The sequence below is a fragment of the Penicillium chrysogenum genome (genome assembly GCF_028827035.1).
Source record: "Penicillium chrysogenum strain IBT 35668 chromosome Unknown utg000004l_segment0_segment0, whole genome shotgun sequence".
Classification (NCBI taxonomy): domain Eukaryota; kingdom Fungi; phylum Ascomycota; class Eurotiomycetes; order Eurotiales; family Aspergillaceae; genus Penicillium; species Penicillium chrysogenum.
In genome coordinates this window covers 970,788-991,128 of record NW_026622752.1, presented here as the reverse complement: position 1 = coordinate 991,128, position 20,341 = coordinate 970,788, and the positions used below count along the sequence as shown (strand labels likewise).

The window sequence follows — 20,341 nt, the reverse complement described above, 5'->3', positions numbered from 1 at the left end:
AACGACTCGAATCCGTATGACCAGAGATCATGTTTGCACAATCCCAGGCTGTGTAAGCAAGATCAGCTAAGGGCGCTGGGGCAAAAGCCAAGTTGACTACGGGGGAGGCACCTAGATGTCAAATATTCTCTGGAATAGCAATTACTTATTTCTCTAAACAGCACTCTTTCTCCTTCTCTTCTCCTTAAGACGCACAGACACCTCCCTCTCCTCATTTTCTTCGCATGATCAAAACACATGAGCCTATTCGTCCACTTGCCCTTGGCAAATTTGGCGAGACCTTTCCTAAAATATATACATACATCAAGGAGGCCTTACCGTAGGGATCGCCGGGAGGTTACACAATGGCCAAATTGGGATCAAGTTGCATTCCCACTGACCGTCGAGTCTTTTATTCCATTTGGTCAGCCTCGCTAGGATGGTTGCACAATGATGGATGGTATTTACGCCAAAATTATGTGACCGATGCCTCATACGTGGCATTGCTCTTCTAGGGTTTCCAAGGTTGCTGTGTGGCCAGCGGACCGTCCCGACACGGACCGCCCCGGCTGTGTGCCCAGCGGAGCCCCACAAATGATTTATGGAAATGAAGGTTAAGGACATGTCCGGACTTCCAAATGCTTATGCGAAGCAGTATAATTGGACCATTGGATCTGTGCAATAAAGTAGCTAATGCATGATATTAGGTGATGGCCCCGGGGGTGTAGGGCCCAAAGACGCCTCATAGCCTCATCCACTGGTTCAAGTTTCATAGTATTCTTCCATCTCGACAATTAGTTGCTGGTAATAAACCTCGGAAGGTGCCACAAGTTTATGTTATCACTTTCAGCATCCTGTATGCTCCATTTTGGAGAATATACATCCGGAGAAAGTAGACGACATCCAGCCCTTGGCTGTTCTACGTTAGTGACGAGGACTTGACGCTCGGTATAATCTAACGTTATGCTCCATATTAATATACTGTATTCTTCAATCCGTGCATGTTTGTCATCTACGCATGGCCACCGAGCCACTAACTGTCCACAAACTCTTATAAAGCAAAAGCAAGGGCACTTTTAATGACTAGGAATATGTGGTTCACACGAATGAAACACCCTTGCATCATGGATGCCTCGGTCTGACCACGGTTTCTTACCCTGTTGGCTCTATCACCGCTGAGGACTCCGCTGGTGACGTCTTCAAGGACGTCTCCGGCCCCGTTGAGGACCTTGATTAGCATTGGTCTAAGAAAATACCACGGTAGAATAAATCGCCAAGATCTCATGGTACCCTATAGTATGACCTACAGCCTTTTAGGTACTGTGCTTCCGTTTATATCATGTTTAATATCGTATTGAGCTACCGTTATTCCCACATTGCTACATTAGGAAAGTGAGCTGCTCTATAATCACGAAGGGTGGCTCTGACGTGCTCAAGCCGTCATACTGTTTTTGACTACTGGAGTCAGTCCAGTTACAAGAAGTCTCCTATGCAACTAGCCCAGAGGGGATCACGTAGCTAGCCCAGGTTGATTTTGAAAACAGCCTTCGCGAGTAAAATGGTGTGAGGCATTTCATGCAACCTCATCTTTTTGTCTAAGGTGGTTGTAACCACCACACCACCTCTGATCATTATCCGTTGACGAGCTATAAGTATGGACATATTCCGCAAAATGTTGAGCGCAACATACCACCATTCTTACCTCTCGTATAGCTGTTCAGTAAGTTGATGAAACCCCGACTTAAGGTATATGCTGATCCAAAGGTTTTGAAGGAAAGACAACAAAATGCTCTCACATCGGAGTGTCTCTATTGCACTGCGTCCACCAGTTATCTGTCACAACTCTATTCGCCATGCCCCAAACCTTCTAGCGCGCCAGCAGACGAAAGGCCTAGCCACTACTACAGCACCGAGCGACCTAGGTAGCACAATGCCACCAAATTACGTGGCTCGTGTTGGACAGCTCAAGACATTCACTTTGCCCGAGAAGGCCACCGGATCTCCTGGAGACGTTGAAATGGGAAAGGCGTTGATCAACGCGTGGCGTGAAGACGGTATCCTTCAGATTGCAATGAATCCCAAGCAGCAGGATCTTTTTAATAAAGCGTTTGCTGCCAGTAAACGATTCTTTGCTCTGCCTCCCAATGTAAAGGCTAATTGTGTGGACACTCAGAGCTACGCAGGCTATATTGCCTCTGGGGAGGAAATTACAGATGGTATTGCTGATTATTCAGAGATCTTTACGGTCACTAAGGATCTTCCTCTGGAAGAGCCTCGAGTGGCAGCTAAGTGGCCTTGCCATGGTCCTTGCCCTTGGCCTGATATTGATACGAAGGCCCCTATAAAAGAGTATATGGACTCCTTGGGTAGTAGCGGTGAAACGCTTCTACAGTTAATTGAACACGGACTCAGTCTGGAGCCTAAGACTCTGACCTCCTTAACCAAGGATGGATGGCACCATCTCCGAACCCTGAGGTAAGTTACATAGGTTCTATTTAAGAATGACTCTCAATGTATTCTGACCTTGACGTTCAGGTTCCCTCAAAATAACAAGACTAACGGAAGAGGAAAAGAGGGCCGCGGCATTGGGTCTCACACGGACTACGGCCTCTTGGTTATTGCAGGCCAGGATGAGGTTGGAGGTGAGGTTCCCAGTGTATCCTTAGGGTGTATATTCGCTGATCATTTTAGGCCTATTTATTCGGCCCCCTTACTCCGATGAGAAGCTGGAGAATTGGAAGAGCAGCGCTGCTGGCTTCCGCGAACACGATGATCGATGGACCTATGTACCTCCTGTACCCGGGGTCTTCACAGTATTCCCAGGTTCGTATTTTTTTCTCTACAAATACTTCAGAATTCTTATTCAGCCATTCTCCAGGGGATATGATGCAGTTCATGACCAACTCGTACCTACCATCCACCCCCCACAAGGTCGGCCTGAATACCCGCGAGCGATACGCCTTCGCCTACTTCCATGAGCCTAGCTTCCAAGCTGAGATCTCCCCAATCGCCAAGTTTTATGATGGCAAGCCTCCAGATGAAAAGATCCATTACGGAACCCACTTCACAAACATGTTCATGAGGAACTATCCAGATCGGGTTACAACAGAGAGGATTTTAAAGGAGGATCGATTGAAGCTATTGGATCTGCCTGAACTGAGAACTAAATAAGGCCATAGGAGGGCCACCCTCTCCTCAGGCTGACCAGTCACAACAAAGGACCTCATTCAACATCACGGTCATTTCCTCTGCTATCCCCAGTTAGGACGATTCAACTCTGTCCATTGCAAATATTCTAGTAGTTAGTTCTTGTCTTGACATTTCGATGACCATACGAACTGTCCAATGATGATGGTCCAATGATGATGCGGATCTTTGGCGATTCTTCTCTATACTGGCAGAAATATGGACATGGCGAGCTTAAGGGTAAAAAACAATGGTAGTAAATTCTCTAAACGAAAATAGTAATGGTCCGGAATTAACACTTTTCATGTACCCCCATACCCAAGGTCAACCTACAGTCAACCTACAGTCAACTGCAGGTAGCCACCTAGCAAGCTCTTATCAGACACCATTACCCAGAATCAGTATCGGTCTTCGAATGTTCCTCTGCTCCTGTGTGTTGAAGTTAAAGCTAGAGGTATGTAAAATGGTAAGTGCAAGTGGAACCTTCCCACTTCCTATACTGAACCTAACGAATTGATTCTACTTTATCCATTTTTCCAGTTATTAAATCTCCCCCCACATAACCTAATACATACGACCATAGGGTGTGGAAGCTTCAATGTTTTCTACTTGCTACCCCTTCTTTTCGGCAGATTGTATTATGGTTGGTACCTCATTATTAACGAAGCACCTTAGAGAGAGAAACGAGCTAGACCTGACTATATAGAAGAAAGAGATTATCGCTAGTAAGGAGCCAGGTACATGCAAACACAAAGCCAAATGGGGAGTGGTAGGCCTTAGGCAACCACACCGTTAACAATGTTGGAACGAGCCACATGATATATTACACTTCACCTGGTCATTTTTGACCCCAAAGATTCTCAACCACCGTACCATTTCTTGCACTAACTCCCAGTTTGCTTTTACCAGCTCTCATTTAATCGTTATGCCTACCAGCTTCCCTACGTTGGGTTTTGGTGCGGGGGAACGGGTTGTAGCCAACCTCCAAGCCCGTAGCCAAGTCATCGCCAATGTCGAAAATATTTACAGAGACGTCGAACTTTACCCTTCCGCGAATATGGATCCTACCTCCTACAAATCTCTTAGCATCGATTGCCGACCTCTTGAGCTAGATGAGGATGGAAAACACCTTGAGACCCCAGCTTCTGATCCCCCCAGTCCGATTTTCTTTGAACCACAGGGTGCTGCATGGGTTCCCGATGTTTGCGAAACCGATCCTCAAGTCACGGCAGACCTGAGGGAAATCACTGATGAATGGGAGAACGCCAAAAATGATCCCTTGGTTCGGAGCCTTCATTCCCAGGTCTGGTATGTCTTTTTGGGCCTGGAGCGGATGTTCTTCCAGTTCCGCCGAGAGTTCGACCTCCAGGGAGATGGTGAATCCCGCCCTAACCTTAGGCAAGTGTCAAAATGGGTGAAGAGGTAAGATATTCAACCATATTACGACACGAGATTGGTATATTGATATGCATTACAGTAGCACTATTGTGCCATCGGTTATCGCCGATAGATTCTACCCAGCTATTTGGGGATCGATGCGATGCTCGCCGGCCGCTGCCTTTGTCCCGAAGGAGTTGCTATATCCTAAAGGAACTCCCCCCACACTCTAATTCATATCTTGATTGAACAAGAGCCCAGCGAAATGCTGACCCGGGCAGAGGTGATGATCCTTACCGCAACAATGATTACACGACTAGAAGGCGAGGATTGCTTGGAGTACGACACTATTCCAGTGAGTACAGACTAAGATACCCTTATATGAAAGCTGATATAGGTTAATTATAACACAGGTCATGGCTATCACGATCTTCGGGCAAATGAAGGCCCGAGTAATCGAAGCCCATTGCACCCCGCAAGCTCTAGTCATCAAGAAGACAGACCTTCTTGATTTTTCGACCAACAAAGTCGCAAACAAGAATATGGACATTCTGCTTGGATTCATGTGTGCCGACCTCGTCGAAAATGCTAGAGAGCCCACAGTGCCCACGGAGACCCCAAAGGTTTGTAATACCGATACAGTTGACCTGGGAAACATGCTGACCATGGACCGGAGCCCACTAAAACCGGCAAAGTGAAGACGGCGAGGGGCGGAGCCTTGCGGAGGATGTTCCAGAAAATGAAAATGAGCCCTCGAGTCGACCCAGAGGCAGAGGGAGGGCATTCACAGAGAGTGGGCCAATAATAGGCAGGTATTCAAGCTACTAAACTGTATAACTATGTACTCTAAGGTATCAGCCTCGACCTATAAAAGGATCCGTACCCTAGCTCTTAAAAGCTGATCCAGGATCTCGGTTTGCTTTGAGGGCTGTTAATTCATCGATTTTTATACATATAAATTATTCTCCTGATCCCGTAGTTTCAATACTGGGGACCCTATACTAAATTACCCTATGCTGTCTGTTAAAATGTAAAGGAGCAAGCATTGGAGTCGGACATTTCTGCCTAAACATCATTCATTGTTATTCATGCATCTCCTAGTTAGCTATATTTAACCAGTGAATTAATTACCTCTTTTGCTTTCTACAAGAATGGCCCCCATCCTCATCCACCCTCATCCATCCTCTACCTTTATATGAAGACGTCTTCTATGACAGCTCCAGGCTAGATACTTGTGGAGATAGGCTACAATCACAACAGCCTACGTGTCCCTTCAGCCCGTCCTGCCTAGTCCACTCAGCAGTATAGCACTAGCAATGGCCTTTATAACTTATATCGGCGGGTCCTTTTGGTCGAGGTTTCTATATAGTTGCAGGGGTATATATCACCGAGCATAAAGTACGTCTCTCTCGCTGCTCTATTAGGTTAGACCACACTTTGCTCGCGTTCATATTCCATCCCTGAATATAATATACTAACAGTTTGGCCTAGTCTACACGAGAACTTATACCGGGATGCACCTCCTGGTCTGACAAAAAAATAGGACATCGACCTGGTCGTAGACCGGGATTGGTGTCACTACCGTGGCTCAAAGGTTCACATAGACGTGGGGATTATGGGGACTGCGCCATGGGCCCCGAATCCCAGGACTTCCAGGGTTCACACTGTGGCTCCCGTGGACCTGCCCGCAGCTTCGATTGCACACCATGGGTGCGCTTTCTTGTTTGGCGAATATAGAGTCCTCGCTAAGCTTAGATTATAGTGCCTATCTTACACACACGTCAATTCTCTTATTGACAAAGTTCCTGCCGTGGAAAGAGGCTGATCAGGCGACATGGGTTGCCCGACATATGAGAGCACGAGCAGGCTTGATGGACATCCGGAAAATCTTGCAATGGCTTGTGGACAAAGGGTCTCATATCGTTTCTCTGGGCTGCCCGGTATTCCCAGGGGGAAGGTGGCGAGGCTCCTACCGGCAAGCTTCTAGACTGTGCAGCAACTACGTCTGAGGTTATCAAGGAACCAAGGGAGTGTACATATCATTGTCAAACAAGAATACGACGTTCTAGGTAGACAAGATACCTGAAAGATCAGCTCAACCTTTACAAAATGATGAATTTACTGTTCAATTTTCGCATATATTCTGGGTCAGCTAACCAAGTAGATATGTACCTAGGTAGCTACAGGTTTCCAGAGCCGTCGTCTGTCCCGTAAACTCCTGTAAGCCCTGTGTTGCAATGACAACAGTGCTTCATACACCCTCCGAACACCTAACGGAGACGGGAGTTGTAAAGACTTCGGACTTCCTTGTCCGTCAACCGCGTATTCAGGACCTCTCTGAGCTCCTCAGGGGTCAAGGTTGCCGCAAGATACGGACGCACCTCCTTCTGTGCCCAATATAATTTGGCGAGGAGCGACAACAGCTCAGACCTGGGGACCCCCGAGAGGCCAGCAAAATTGATCATGAGGTTGTGCATCTCCAGCCACCGCAGTATCGTAAGTATATCTTGGAGATCTGTGCTAGCCCGCTGATGAGATGTCTCCCCCGTTGCCATTTCGGCCGTGCTCCAACGCTTGAGTTTTGTGAGGACCAGCACCGATGGATGGACAATGGACACTGTCAATTAAAGTCAGTGGAGTTCCAACACTAGTTGAGCAAGGGCTTACTGGACGTATTTAGCCGGCGACCTGGACGATCCTCGGGGTTCACATTGTAGACTTCCGTTGCTCTGGGGTCTGGGATATGCCGTGACCAATTGTTCGGACCCATAACATCCACGTAAACCTTCGTTCCACGGTAGTCATAAGCGAGCCTGCCATCAGTACTTCGGGAGAAACCTGGTCGTTTCAACAGGAGTTCGCGGCAGTCGATATCAGTCACAATATCAACATCCTGTATATTTATCAGATCGCGAGGTTCTTTGGGACTAAGCGAATTAGAAAAAAATGCGTACCTCGGTGATCCTGTTGCCCCCGATTAGCCCTGTGGCATAGCCGCCAAGGAATAGGTAACGAATGTTCTCAGAGTGTAAAGCTCTGGTGAGGCTTATCGCAGCTGCGTCTAGGTGATTGAATTGGGTCTCGTCCAGCGGCATGATGACGGCTGTTCAGAAAGAAGAAGAAAATGAAAGGAGACGATGGCTCAGATCGCAGTTGCAGATGAAGGAGACGAAGAAGCGGGAAATGAAGAAGCGGGAAATGAAGAAGCGGGAAATGAAGAAGCAGGAAATAAGAAAGCAGTGGTGGTACATATAGCAGTCCTTGAGAAAGAATAAACTCCTGGAAGAAGTATGAGAGAATGCTTTGGATAGCGGTTGTTGGGGGGAAGAGAAGAGAGAAGGAGAACAAGAGGAGTGATCTGATATTTATATAAAAAGCGAGAGAAGGAAAGATGAAGAAGGCAAACAAAAAGATCATGGTTTACTCAGAAGTGAGGAAGAGAAAGCCATAAGATTAGGCAAGCGCAACCTCACATATCATTGACTCAAGGTTGTCTATCACCCCAGGGCTTCTCTCTGCCACTCCATCGTCCCTGCTCCCTTTCACTACGCTTCAGGTCTGGGATAACAGGCTACATCGTCGCCAACTGTCTCAACTGCCATTTCTTCATTTTCTTTGCAATCCTTGATTATCAATTATGGAGGCTGAGGAGACCAAAGGGCTCGCAGTCTCCCGTCAGGCCTCACCGGTCACCAAGGCGAGGACAACTTCTCCTGATGGGACTGATGGAATCTCAATCCCCCTTCCTGCCTCACCTGTTATCAAGTCGACGCTATCTTCTCCCGATGAGACTGAAGGACCACCCACCCCGCTTCCTGCATCGCCGGTCATCGAGCCAATTACATCTCTCCAATCTACCCTGGACATCTTTGGAGAATCAGATCATCAGATTGAAAAAGAAGACGCACAACCTGGCGATCAGCCACAATCTCTACAGTCTCACTATCCTGTGATGAGGGATGCTCTGAAAGCACTCATTGACAACGCCATCTCGGTGGTGGAGTACGGAAACCAGGTCCTTTACAGATGCGGATATGCAGAGGTTCTGATCGTAAGTGGTGAAAAGCTATCTTTAGTCCTTCAGTTAACCATCTCATTAACGGCATCTTACCAGCTTGTGGAATGGGTTGTGCCCGATGAACAATTACTGTTTGCCTCACAGGTGCTGCTCGAGAACGACTATCCTCGCCTTCTTCCTCCAAAGCAAAAGTGGCGAGGATACTCCGCATACTCCGGATCCTGGGAAACTCAATCCTTGATGCACGACCTTGATGGCCAGGGCTGGATGCGTGTCCATCTTCTCCCTCTGTCATTGGTTGGTTTTACTCTCGAGGAGACTGTTGAGGTCCCGTCGACATTTGACCACGAGCTTCACCTTCTCACTCCCAAGCCTGCTCATTACATGTCGTCCTTGATACGTCATCTTCTGCAGATTTCCATTGGTGACAGTAGCCGGGTTCGAGTCCTAAAGGACATTGGGGGTTTTATATCTGCATACATCCTCAAGGACGGACCTGCTAATACGACCATATGCACTTCTCTCAATGACCCAGAGAGCGACGAGGACTACCAGAAGCGAGTCGAAGAAGGAGTACGATTCATGAAGACATGGGATTGGGGCAACATTGAGGAAAGATACCTGGCCATAGCTGAACGTGCGGTCCGAGATTGCCGATACATCGATACGCTGACGGACGTCAACTGAGGGCAAAACAGGCTCTGAGTTAACGTTACGAGGTTGTAGGAGCTTTCCATGCTTCCGGTGAGAGACGGAGTCCTCTAGTTGCGTCTCTTTCAATCCGAAGTTTGTTTTCGTCTCACGTCTTTTCGTTCGTTATCTTCCAGGGTAGCTTGGGATAGTCATGAATAACAGCTTTACATTCTTAAGTTGTGAAAGCTTTCGTACATTTGTTCTATAGTAACAGTGGAAGTGCCCGAGTGCAGCATCGGATAATGTCCAAAAGCCAGGAATTTTCAAGATGTACGCTCGGCACCCTATATAACATACAACGATGTAGTCCACAGCGGAACTCTCGACCAGAACCCGCCAGCTAGGGAATTTTCCGACGGAGAGTTAAGAAAACAACGTCCCCAGCTCCAAGCATTTGATACCGTCCTAAGCTACATATGTAGGTATGCACCAAGATAATGAACTCGGGTTATATGGGTTACAGCCCATTGGTGACAGACGTCTTGACACGTCTGTGACTTTCGTTCATATCTACAAAGGAAATATTTCAACGATTGTCTGGTAAGCTAATGGCTGGATTTGTGTGATGATATAGAGCAGGCAGAAAGATAAAAGGTATCGAAAAACAGTCAAGACGCCATGACCTTTAAAAGCATTGGGTCGAAAATGGAGGCTGGAGCGCAGATAAGAATTGGTCATCACTCGTCAATCCAGCCTTGAAGCATATACATGTGGTGTTCGGTGATTGACAAAGCCACACGGCCACAACACAGACTCAATCTGTACGTACTGATATTGTATCACCTTGCCCTAAAGCCAAGCGTCAAGATCAAGGCCCACATTCGTGCCGCCAGCCCAGTCCCGCGGCAATTCATGCACTCCCTTGAGTCACCATGTATCACACGTCAGTCCGCAATCATACACCCATCAAATGGCCGAATATCAAGTCGTGAGAAAGGGATCGCCGATTTGCCTCCCCGAGTTGGATATGGCGGCGCCAATCACCGGCGTCGTTCGAACCAGGAAGACGAGCCCATGACGGCCACGGACTGGTCCATCATCCATTCGCCAACACCAAGGTAGTTGTCGACCCATTTCTTGATGTCTTTGTTGTCTGTGATCTTGTCTGAATTGAGGCTGGGGCTATCAAGGTCCCACGCACACACGACCCAACGAGCGGGGTGCGCGGGAGTAACAGAGTTAGCCAACAGTTCTACCATCCACATCGAGAGCACGAATGAAGAGCAACAAGCTGAATAAGTGCTAGCTTGGAAGAAGAGGATCGTGAGGGGTAGGGTATATTTACGTGAGGCCCGTGGAACGCTTGACGCCCGCCAGGAAGGCGGAGACTGAGATTGAAGGCACCGGTTAGTTTGTATTCCGAGGTTCGATGTAGACTTAGAGGACTCACAGAGAACCGCATCAAATGCATAGTGGGTAAGACGGCCGAACTAGATCGCAGAGATGATGCAAGTCAGTCATGAGATGCTCTTATGTCGCGGGGACCTCGGTTGTCCAGGATCAACAAGCAAAGGTCTCTTACCATGATGCAGGTAGAGGGTGTCAACACCGTGAATATTGTGTAAACGGCAGTAACCAAAAAGCTTGAGAAGCAAAAAGTAAGAGGAGACCCAAGCTGTCATCGGCCTAAAGAGCGGTCACGTGGAAATTCACATGACGTCTCCAGGGGTGGCTGGAGATGAGGCTGGTTACCTAAACTGGGTACCTGACATAATCCACAATGAGGCTGGGGATGCCAAGGTTGTCCAGTTGTCCATCTGGGCACTAGCCCGGATTCGGTCTATCGATAAGCGTTGATCCCACCGGAATCCCCTTTCGCCCTTCGCCTTTGGGGATCAATTGGGTGTCTGTATTTGTCACATTTATTTGATAGAAGGACTCCAATCTACAGCGCGTAGGCCAGCACGGGGCAATCCTCCGCTTTTTTGCGGTCAACCCAGTCTGGAGTTGATATATAATTTTTTTTCTGCCTGGATAATTTATGCCGCCTCTGCCAACATCTCCAGCTTCAGTAAATAGAAAATATAGCTAGACAAAGACAAAGAAACAAGATCAGCCGAATCCTCATATTTCAGAGAATTCACAGATTAATTTGGTAGACATATTGTCCAGCGTCAATAGTAAGAACTAAAAAAAAAGTCTAGGGATGGAACACCAATACTCACACCGGCGGCCAACATTTTCCCTCCCGCCCCGCACCCATCCGTTTTCTCTTTCCCCTCCATCTCTCATCCTTTCTCTTCTTACCATCCTCTCTGATTCTCAATTGATCAGAACTACCTTACCCTTTTCCATTTTAATCCAACAATCGTTGATCACATCAAAATGGCTGCCACCAACTCCCTCGACCACCTGAGCAACCGCATGAAGCTGGAGTGGCACTCCAAGCTCAACACCGAGATGGTGCCTGCGAAGAACTTCCGCCGCACCTCCATCATTTGCACCATTGGTATGTCATAGCAATAACAATGAACCGTCAAAGAAGTTGCGACGGAGAGAAAAAGAAAAAGAACCGGTTACTAACAGGCAGTCGATCAGGTCCCAAGACGAACTCCGCTGAGAAGATCAATGCTCTCCGCACAGGTATGACAATAAAGTTTCCGATGGAAATGGGCAGTTTTGCTGGGTAGATAGACTGACATGGCTATAGTCGGTCTTAACGTCGTTCGCATGAACTTCTCCCACGGATCATACGACGTCAGTATCTCCAGTCAACATCTAATGAAGATCTTCACTGACTTGCCTGCAGTATCACCAATCTGTCATTGACAACGCTCGCGAGGCCGCCCGTATCCAGACTGGTCGCCCTCTTGCCATTGCCCTCGACACCAAGGGCCCCGAGATCCGTACCGGTAACACCGTCGGTGACAAGGACTACCCCATCAAGCAGGGTACCGTGCTCAACATCACCACCGATGAGGCATACGCCGCTGCTTCTGACGATAAGAACATGTAAGACCACCATCTGAATCAACATTCGTTCAGTGCATTTGCGTGGCTGGATGACGTGGACTGACAAGTGTGTGGCAACAGGTACCTTGACTACAAGAACATCACCAATGTGATCGCTCCCGGCAAGCTCATCTATGTTGATGATGGCATTATGTCCTTCGAGGTGCTTGAGGTTGTTGATGAGAAGAACCTCAAGGTGAAGTGCCTGAACGACGGCAACATCTCATCCCGCAAGGGTGTCAACCTGCCCGGCACTGATGTAGACCTGCCTGCTCTCTCGGAGAAGGATATTGCCGATTTGCGATTCGGTGTTAAGAACAAGGTCGATATGGTCTTCGCTTCATTTATCCGTCGCGGCAGCGATATCAAGCACATCCGTGAAGTCCTTGGCGAGGATGGCAAGGAGATTCAGATTATCGCCAAGATTGAGAACCAGCAGGGTGTCAACAACTTCGATGAGATCCTCGACGAGACCGACGGTGTTATGGTTGCCCGTGGTGACCTCGGTATCGAGATCCCCGCCCCTAAGGTCTTCCTTGCCCAGAAGATGATGATCGCCAAGTGCAACATCAAGGGCAAGCCCGTTATCTGTGCCACCCAGATGTTGGAGTCCATGACATACAACCCCCGCCCCACTCGTGCTGAGGTTTCCGATGTTGCCAACGCCGTCCTCGACGGTGCCGACTGTGTCATGCTGTCTGGTGAGACCGCGAAGGGTAACTACCCTTGCGAGGCCGTTAAGATGATGTCCGAGACTTGCTTGCTGGCTGAGGTTGCCATTCCTCATTTCAACGTCTTTGACGAGCTGCGCAACCTCGCCCCTCGCCCCACCGAAACCTCCGAGTCCGTTGCCATGGCCGCTGTCAGTGCCAGTTTGGAGCTGAACGCCGGCGCCATCATCGTTCTGACCACCAGGTATGTGCCGGAAAGGCGTCTTGTCGTTTGGATGACGATCATACTAACGAGTCGATAGTGGTAAAACCGCTCGCCTGGTGTCGAAGTACCGTCCCGTCTGCCCCATCCTGATGGTCACTCGCAATGAGACCGCTGCCCGGGTAAGTCCAATTCGGTCGTTCGAATGTCGTTCTTTACTGACAACAGTTTCCAGTACTCCCACCTGTACCGCGGTGTGTGGCCCTTCTACTTCCCCGAGACCAAGCCTGACTTCAACGTCAAGATCTGGCAGGAGGATGTCGACCGTCGCCTCAAGTGGGGTATCAACCACGGTCTCAAGCTCGGAATCATCAACAAGGGCGATCCTATCGTCTGTGTCCAGGGATGGCGTGGCGGCATGGGCCACACCAACACCGTTCGTGTGGTGCCCGCCGACGAGAACCTCGGTCTCGCCATGGAGTAAACCTTCCGTAAACTCATCAAATGGGAAGCTTTCAGGGATTGACGGTCCAACATGCTTTGTTTACCGCCGGTGTGCGGATGGGATACATACATTTCTTTTTTCTTTTCTCGCTTTTTTTTCTTTCGAAGCCAAGTTTGTTCTGCGCTGGTGGTCTGGACCATAGCCTGGAAGGTTAATACATTGCTCATGTAAATGAAACGAATTTAATGCTTTCCGGTCAAGTTAGTGGGTTAGTAAAGACTAAACAATTCACATTGTAAATTGAATAGACATGAAACTGGTATTTTGTGCTTGAGTCCTTGTGGACTTGGTATGTCGCGTGCCGAGAGTTCGCGAATTGTCGCTATAATCAGACAGAGTATTCTCGCGTATGCATGCCAATGCATAGAAAACCTGCTCCGGAGCCCATGCGCTCTTCAAACTTGAATGATTCTCTTGAAAGAGCACTCCATTCAGAAGAAAGAAGGAGAAAAGAACGAAAGTCGAACGAAAACCAGATGCGGGGGACAGCACCCGAGGCAGCTCAAACCCCCCGATATGCCCGAGGATGTGACGATATCATCCGGACATATGCCGACATTCTGAATCAGTGATTCCCTTCTCTGCGCAGGGAATAATGCGATTTTTGAAATTGTCTTGTCACATTAGCGAGAGAATCAAAAGAGAATTTAAAAGGACAGACCAGGAAATTAGTTAAAACGAATTTCGCGGAGCCTTTACCGGGCCGGTCCCGGTTTCTGCCGATGGTTCCATTGAGACAAAGCCGTGTTATATAGATCTGCGTCATTTGGCATTGGAATTTGGTGGTATATCCTTAGCAGCGCTGACGGAACCGATTCTATAAGGTATGAAAATAGCCCTATTTTTCATATTCAGTCCAATGTAGGCTACATCGCTGTAATGGCACTTTTGAACTATACATACGTCATTTTTGACCTTCTATACAAGGACTATCCCCTTAACTAAATTTTATCTTCTTTCTTATAGTGCAAGTCAGGATACGTCAATCTTCGATATCTTCTCCAACAGTCCTGGATAGTATATAAGGAGAAGATTATTTGCAAGCACCCAGTGGTAGTAAAAGCTGGTCGAATAACTGCCCGAAGGTATGTATGTATTTATCACGATTTATCATCACTAACTTTGGTCAGTTATTACATGGAACTTGCATTCTCTACGAAGCTGGAACATTCCAATACAGCCTTCCACGTTATTTGTTGGCTAGACTTGTTGCACGCTCGCTCGGTCCCTGTGCCACTACCTCCATTCATCTCCAGATGCTGCGATTTGCTTCTCCTTTACAGTTATGAAGTATGGTCTGTCAAGGTACTCCGTGCTGCAGGTACCGTGGGGCTATCCTTAGAGCGTCGGGCGACACATATTTTCAAGATATACATATTAATTTCATATAAGCACTATACATTCTAGGGCTCTGAGCACCACATCTCCTGATAGCCCTATGCCAATTCGCACTCGATAAGACTCTCGACTCCTCTCTGGGCACTCCAAATCTTCGTGATCTTCAACCCAGCAGATCCCACCAGTTGGTGCCAGTGAGCTTCAGTCCGCTCGGTTGAAGCAAAATCGGCCATCATGATAATATCAAGACTGGTCGTCTCCCAGTATGCGTTGGTATCGGGGATGACATTCTCGTTAATCAATATCTTGCTGTGTCCGTGCTTCATGGCATCGACGAGACCCTTCAAGATCTTGCGACAGTTGTCATCTGTCCAGTCGTGGAGGACAGAGTGCATATAGTAAGCGCGAGCACCTATAAAGCAAAGAAAAAAAAATTAGTTTTGATCTGGGTACAGAGCAGGTTATATAAGGGAAAACTATACCCTTGATAGGCTGCTCAGTAAAGAAGTCATGCTCCATTGCCTCGATCGAGGAGTGCAATTGTCCTGTCTTGGCTTGACCGATCACATCGGGAAGATCCTGGAGCACTAGGCGACCAGGAGCATCAGACCACTTCCGCCTGAACTCTGAGAGATCATGGCCCACGCTGCCGCCGACGTCGACGAGGAGAACATCATCCTGTGTAACATTGGAGAATAGGCTGGGTACGTCGTAGAAACCGACATCCATCCAGCTAGGACGTCCTTGGTGGTAGGCAGACATGTGGTTGTTGAACTGACTAGCAGCCTCTGGGTTCTCCTTCATGAACTCGAAAAAGTGAAGGTCGGTTCGGAATCCACGCTGGAAGGCACACTCCTTGCCGTTTGATGGGTTGGTATAGCCGTCCTTCTTGAGCTGGGCAGGTAGAGCAAGTATACCGGAAGTAATGCAGTTAGTCCTAGTTGATGAGATGAGTTAGTTAGTACTATATCTTTTTGACTCCAGGTCCGTGGCCTCAGACTTACATGCAAGGGTATGCATCACTGTACCGTTGCATGCTCAATGAAATGGAAACCCCCGTGCGGCGGTATTCATTAGGACCGGTCTCGAGGATGACTCCCATTGCGCACAAGTGCTTGAGGATGCGAGCTGATGAGAGATGTATGGTTAGCTAGCTGTACTGACAAGGGTCAGGGGGAGATGGTCAGTCACATACCAAGAAGAACTGGGTCAGCACCTGTGGCCTTCGCCAGCTCGGCAGCAGACTTGGACTTCTCATCCTTGGACAAAATAACAAAAAGTCCCAGGTCAACGCCTGTCTCCAGAGAAGCATACAGAGTAGACTACGAAGTCAACGTTAGTTGCCGACAATGACACGAGTTGAAGCTTTAGAAGCATAGGGACTTACCTGGGACCAGCAGTATCTGATCATAGCCTCACGCGGGGTCTCAAGTGCATAGACCAGTGATCGAGCGGCTTCCAAAAGCGTTGTTCGATCAGTGTGGTCCTGCAGGCTGGCGACTTTGCCAAGGGAGGCAACTTGGTCGACCAGGTCAGGAACAAGCTCGGGTGTGTTGGCGGAAATCGTTACGCGGTCGACGAAGGCATCCTGGAGGTCTCCATTGGTCTGACAATCTCCATTTGCATGATGTACGCCGTTCGTGTACGAGTTCCCATTAACATGGACGGGCTCATTCAATGTAAGGGTTGCGGTTTCGGTCATGGTGAATGTGATATATCTAAATAAGTGGGAAAGTGTAGAAAAACGTGGAGAGATGTATCAGTCAAAAGTACTCAGGGGACTTTAAATAAACTGAATTCAGTATCTAGGTGTCTAAGTACGTATCCCCCTTGGAATAAGCTGTAATCGCTGTCTCCTTGTATTTCGGTAAAGCTACTCCGCGCATCCGGTTGAGCAACGGTTGGACCGGGTGTAAACCTGCGGGTCTGTCAAGGAAGATCGACGAGAATTAATTCCGCCCCATACGGATTTGTTCCTTTGCCGAAGTTGGGGGCCATGGAGGTGGAGATATGACAGTTAAACGGTATTCCTATTCAGGAAATAAACTAGTAGATTGTCCAACGGCTCATTCCACGCTAAAGTATGTTGCTCGGTATTCCCTATTCCGGATGTACATACATAATACTAAGAAGGGAATAAAATTAAAATTAGGGATGGGCCTTCCCCAGGTCCTCAGAAGGATCTATCAGATGTCATAAACTAAGCTATTACCTGTCTATTATCATATGGTGCACGTTATGGGTAGTTGAAGTGCCGAACTGAACTGGGCAATTCTTGGAATTCCCCTATTCCATTTGTATAAAAGTACAACTCCGTATGTACTTTTGTCAATGAACCCTGTAAATGTATACAATGCATGTGAATATCAATGACCATGTCTATCAGACGGGCTAAGACTGACAGAACCGGCTGAGTGGATAGAAATATATTAATATCCACACCAAATCCCGTAAAACGGGGTAACGGGTCGTTGGTGGCGCATTTTCGATACTTTGACTAAGTTTTGCTTTTTCGTATGGGGTCCGGACTCCTTAAATTCGACGTACTCGGTGCTTTTGTCTGATTCAACACGACCCATGAGGCCGGCTGGTTGATACATGCTTCCGGAACCACCGGCTCTCTTCGTTTTAGGACTAGTTCTGTGGGGCTATCAGGCTGTCAAATCCCAGTTGAGCCCTTAGTACAACTTTTAGAACCGACAACATATGATCTGCACTTTACCCATGGTCTAGACTGCACAATCCGTTTCCTTTTAGAATGTCTGGGCCGTATCTTAAGACTAACAGCCCAGCTATTAGACATCAAGGCAGTGTGTTCGGAGTAAGTATCTCCAAGGCCATTTTTACCTAGGTCTGTCAGCCGGATACTGAGATGGGACCATCCGAAGCTTCTACTGTTATGCCTTTCAGCGGCATCGACTAATTGACTAGTGCGACAAGAACCCCCAAAGTTTATTATACCCCTATTTGACTAAAGGTGGACTAGTTATCTACTCCGTATTCCGTGCTCCGTACAGTACTCCGTAGTGTATGCAACCTTAGCCCCGGAGATTAATCGCCGGACAGTGGCGTTGTGTCGAAAGATAAACAATGCAGCTTGCCAAAATAGGGTGATCATCCCATCTAAAAAGTCGTAGGATTTCCCGTTTAATGGACCGTCTAGAATAATAGAATAATAACTGATCAAGTCATGAAAGGAACAGATCAAGCTTGTCCATACAAGCGTATATTCCATGTAAATCCATGTGCTAGTGTTAATTTTAGCCCTTCTAAGGTGTCGCGTAACTATAGGTTTATATAAAATAACGGGTCGCACTTTCTTGCGCTTCCTCGCTTTTTCGGCATCAATCTTAACATAATGGTGGTCACCGCCGAAAATCTTTACGATGACAAGGGCCCTAAGATCCTGGCTGTCCTATGGACCTTGACTGGACTAACAACCGTCATGGTCATAGCTAGGGTTTACATCCGACTCAAGTTGCTGCGCAACTTTGGCATGGATGATTATTTGATTGTGGCTTCTATGGTAAGTAATTTCGAGCTCTGTCTTCTCTGCTTGGATCTAATTGGAGCTTCTGTCCTAGATATTGGGGCTTGCATACTGCGCAATCTCTACAGTAGGCGTGGGTGTGGGCTTCGGAAAACATGCCAAGTACTTGACTATGGACAACCTGGAGATGGCCATTCTGCTCAACACAGTCAGCTTTTTGTTTGGGATTCTTTCCTTCACTCTTCCCAAGATTGCTGTGACGTCCATGTTGACCCGGATCTTGAACCCCAAGCCAATGCATAAGACAATATTGTGGGTGATGGTTGGAACCGCAGCCGTCGTGTCTATTATCTGCATTATAATCTTGTTCACAATGTGTGATCCGGCAGAGGCATTGTGGAAGCCCAGACTTGTCGCAGCTGGCGCTAAGTGCAAGAGTACAACGATACTAATTAACTATGCTATCTTCACTGGAGGTAGGTCCCCCTTTAAAATCTGCACCCTTCGAAATTAACCCGGTACTTCTAGCCATCTCCGCTGTTGTTGATCTATCCCTGGCCGTTTATCCGACCACTGTCTTATTGAAACTCCAAATGTCTCTACGGAAGAGAATTGCGCTATGTGCTGCTTTAGGGCTTGGTTCAATGTAAGTCGATATCTCTCCAACTCGAATATATTGCGCAGAAACTGACTGGAGCGGCGGCGAAGTGCTTCTGCAATGGCCATTGTCAAGTGTACCCAGCTGCATGGACTTGCCGACAAATCTGACTATACATGTGAGTCTCTCTACGACCCTTATTATCCCTCTAAGTACAATCAAAGACTGACCAAACCAAAGACGGTACTGCCGACCTTGTCATGTGGACCAAGTAAGTACCTCCCATCTCTTATTATTTATACAACCTAACCCTTTGTTTTCCGGTAGTATCGAGGCCGACGTCGTCGTTATAGCATCGTGCATTCCCACCTTACAACCACTCCTCGAAATCATTCTCGGCAAACGAGCCATGGGCTCCTACAGTCAAGGAAAGAGCGATCAGCTCAAAAACAGCAGCAATTTCCCTTCCTCGTTCCATCGATCCAAGCAGTCAAGAACGCACGACGACCTCGGCTTCACCAACATCGACAACCAAGAGAGTCAGGAAAGCATCCTTCCCACCGATGACCAAGGGAATAATAGCCACCCTCTGGGACGTATACACCGGAAAGATGATGTGATTGTCGAGTACGAGTCATCTCCAAAATCAGGGCCAGGATATACCCCCTGGTAAAGACGCATGGCGAGACGCCTACCTGCCCCAAAACGCAACAGGGACAAAATTCACTTAGCCATCCAACCACCATGACCCGTCGAATATTGCGTCGCATGAAAAGTATTTTTCCGATAGGCGCTGCATTTTCTGCACAAATTAATATCCACGGGCTGCATACACCTTTGTTAAAATGTATATATTATGTACTACATATGATTGGATTGAAACTGGGCAATATCCTTTCTTCCCAAATGGATAAAATTTTTGAATATATTCACAGGTTAGGTAGCATGCATGAAACACGACCTCGTAAATATGGCTTATCATGGCTTATCCCGGTTTTGTGTTAGTATCAAAAGATGTACTAGCCCAATGCCTGGGTGTCTGGACTAACTACAAGAGGCATCTCCAGATCGCGCATTAGAAATCAGGATGAAAAGAGCTGTACTGTTTACGACGTTGTACGAAGTGGTTTATTGGAAACTGAGATCCCATTCAATACACTAAAATAAGTGGGACTGGCTATGGAAATGCTGATATGAAATGAATGTCCCGAAAGAGGCAATGTAGAGTCACGATAATAAGAAATTCGCAACAAATGAAAGCATCAGGCTACGCTCCGCCTCTTCATGCAGATTCGTGAGGTCGTAATTCGTTAGTGTAAGTTGTTCATGGAA

The 20,341-nt window shown here is 47.6% G+C and overlaps 8 protein-coding genes across 8 annotated transcripts; 5 read left to right on the top strand and 3 right to left on the bottom strand.

Annotated features, from left to right (window-relative positions):
• Positions 1-1,765: 1,765 nt before the first annotated feature.
• On the top strand, positions 1,766-3,150 carry N7489_006296 (uncharacterized protein; the record flags this gene model as incomplete). Its single annotated transcript, XM_056712046.1, has 4 exons — positions 1,766-2,454; positions 2,515-2,621; positions 2,671-2,802; positions 2,858-3,150. The coding sequence occupies 4 exons, from the start codon at positions 1,766-1,768 to the stop codon at positions 3,148-3,150; spliced, it is 1,221 nt and encodes a 406-aa protein (XP_056565761.1).
• A 940-nt stretch (positions 3,151-4,090) lies between these two features.
• Positions 4,091-5,240, top strand: N7489_006295 (uncharacterized protein; the record flags this gene model as incomplete). The annotated part of the gene is made up of 4 exons (XM_056712045.1): positions 4,091-4,587; positions 4,643-4,738; positions 4,804-4,897; positions 4,956-5,240. The coding sequence occupies 4 exons, from the start codon at positions 4,091-4,093 to the stop codon at positions 5,238-5,240; spliced, it is 972 nt and encodes a 323-aa protein (XP_056565760.1).
• Positions 5,241-6,812: 1,572 nt separating this feature from the next.
• On the bottom strand, positions 6,813-7,637 carry N7489_006294 (uncharacterized protein; the record flags this gene model as incomplete). Its single annotated transcript, XM_056712044.1, has 3 exons — positions 6,813-7,159; positions 7,210-7,435; positions 7,497-7,637. 3 exons carry the CDS (start codon positions 7,635-7,637, stop codon positions 6,813-6,815), a joined length of 714 nt encoding a protein of 237 aa, XP_056565759.1.
• Positions 7,638-8,179: 542 nt separating this feature from the next.
• On the top strand, positions 8,180-9,247 carry N7489_006293 (uncharacterized protein; the record flags this gene model as incomplete). Its single annotated transcript, XM_056712043.1, has 1 exon — positions 8,180-9,247. The coding sequence occupies one exon, from the start codon at positions 8,180-8,182 to the stop codon at positions 9,245-9,247; it is 1,068 nt and encodes a 355-aa protein (XP_056565758.1).
• A 986-nt stretch (positions 9,248-10,233) lies between these two features.
• Positions 10,234-10,664, bottom strand: N7489_006292 (DUF1748 domain-containing protein; the record flags this gene model as incomplete). Its single annotated transcript, XM_056712042.1, has 2 exons — positions 10,234-10,581; positions 10,644-10,664. 2 exons carry the CDS (start codon positions 10,662-10,664, stop codon positions 10,234-10,236), a joined length of 369 nt encoding a protein of 122 aa, XP_056565757.1.
• Positions 10,665-11,578: 914 nt separating this feature from the next.
• On the top strand, positions 11,579-13,562 carry N7489_006291 (pyruvate kinase CDC19; the record flags this gene model as incomplete). The annotated part of the gene is made up of 7 exons (XM_056712041.1): positions 11,579-11,702; positions 11,792-11,836; positions 11,904-11,950; positions 12,003-12,205; positions 12,287-13,120; positions 13,179-13,260; positions 13,314-13,562. The coding sequence occupies 7 exons, from the start codon at positions 11,579-11,581 to the stop codon at positions 13,560-13,562; spliced, it is 1,584 nt and encodes a 527-aa protein (XP_056565756.1).
• A 1,457-nt stretch (positions 13,563-15,019) lies between these two features.
• On the bottom strand, positions 15,020-16,623 carry N7489_006290 (uncharacterized protein; the record flags this gene model as incomplete). The annotated part of the gene is made up of 5 exons (XM_056712040.1): positions 15,020-15,333; positions 15,404-15,858; positions 15,926-16,049; positions 16,117-16,243; positions 16,309-16,623. The coding sequence occupies 5 exons, from the start codon at positions 16,621-16,623 to the stop codon at positions 15,020-15,022; spliced, it is 1,335 nt and encodes a 444-aa protein (XP_056565755.1).
• A 1,656-nt stretch (positions 16,624-18,279) lies between these two features.
• Positions 18,280-19,682, top strand: N7489_006289 (uncharacterized protein; the record flags this gene model as incomplete). Its single annotated transcript, XM_056712039.1, has 6 exons — positions 18,280-18,447; positions 18,506-18,887; positions 18,940-19,057; positions 19,120-19,187; positions 19,250-19,280; positions 19,337-19,682. 6 exons carry the CDS (start codon positions 18,280-18,282, stop codon positions 19,680-19,682), a joined length of 1,113 nt encoding a protein of 370 aa, XP_056565754.1.
• Between the last annotated feature and the right edge of the window lie 659 nt (positions 19,683-20,341).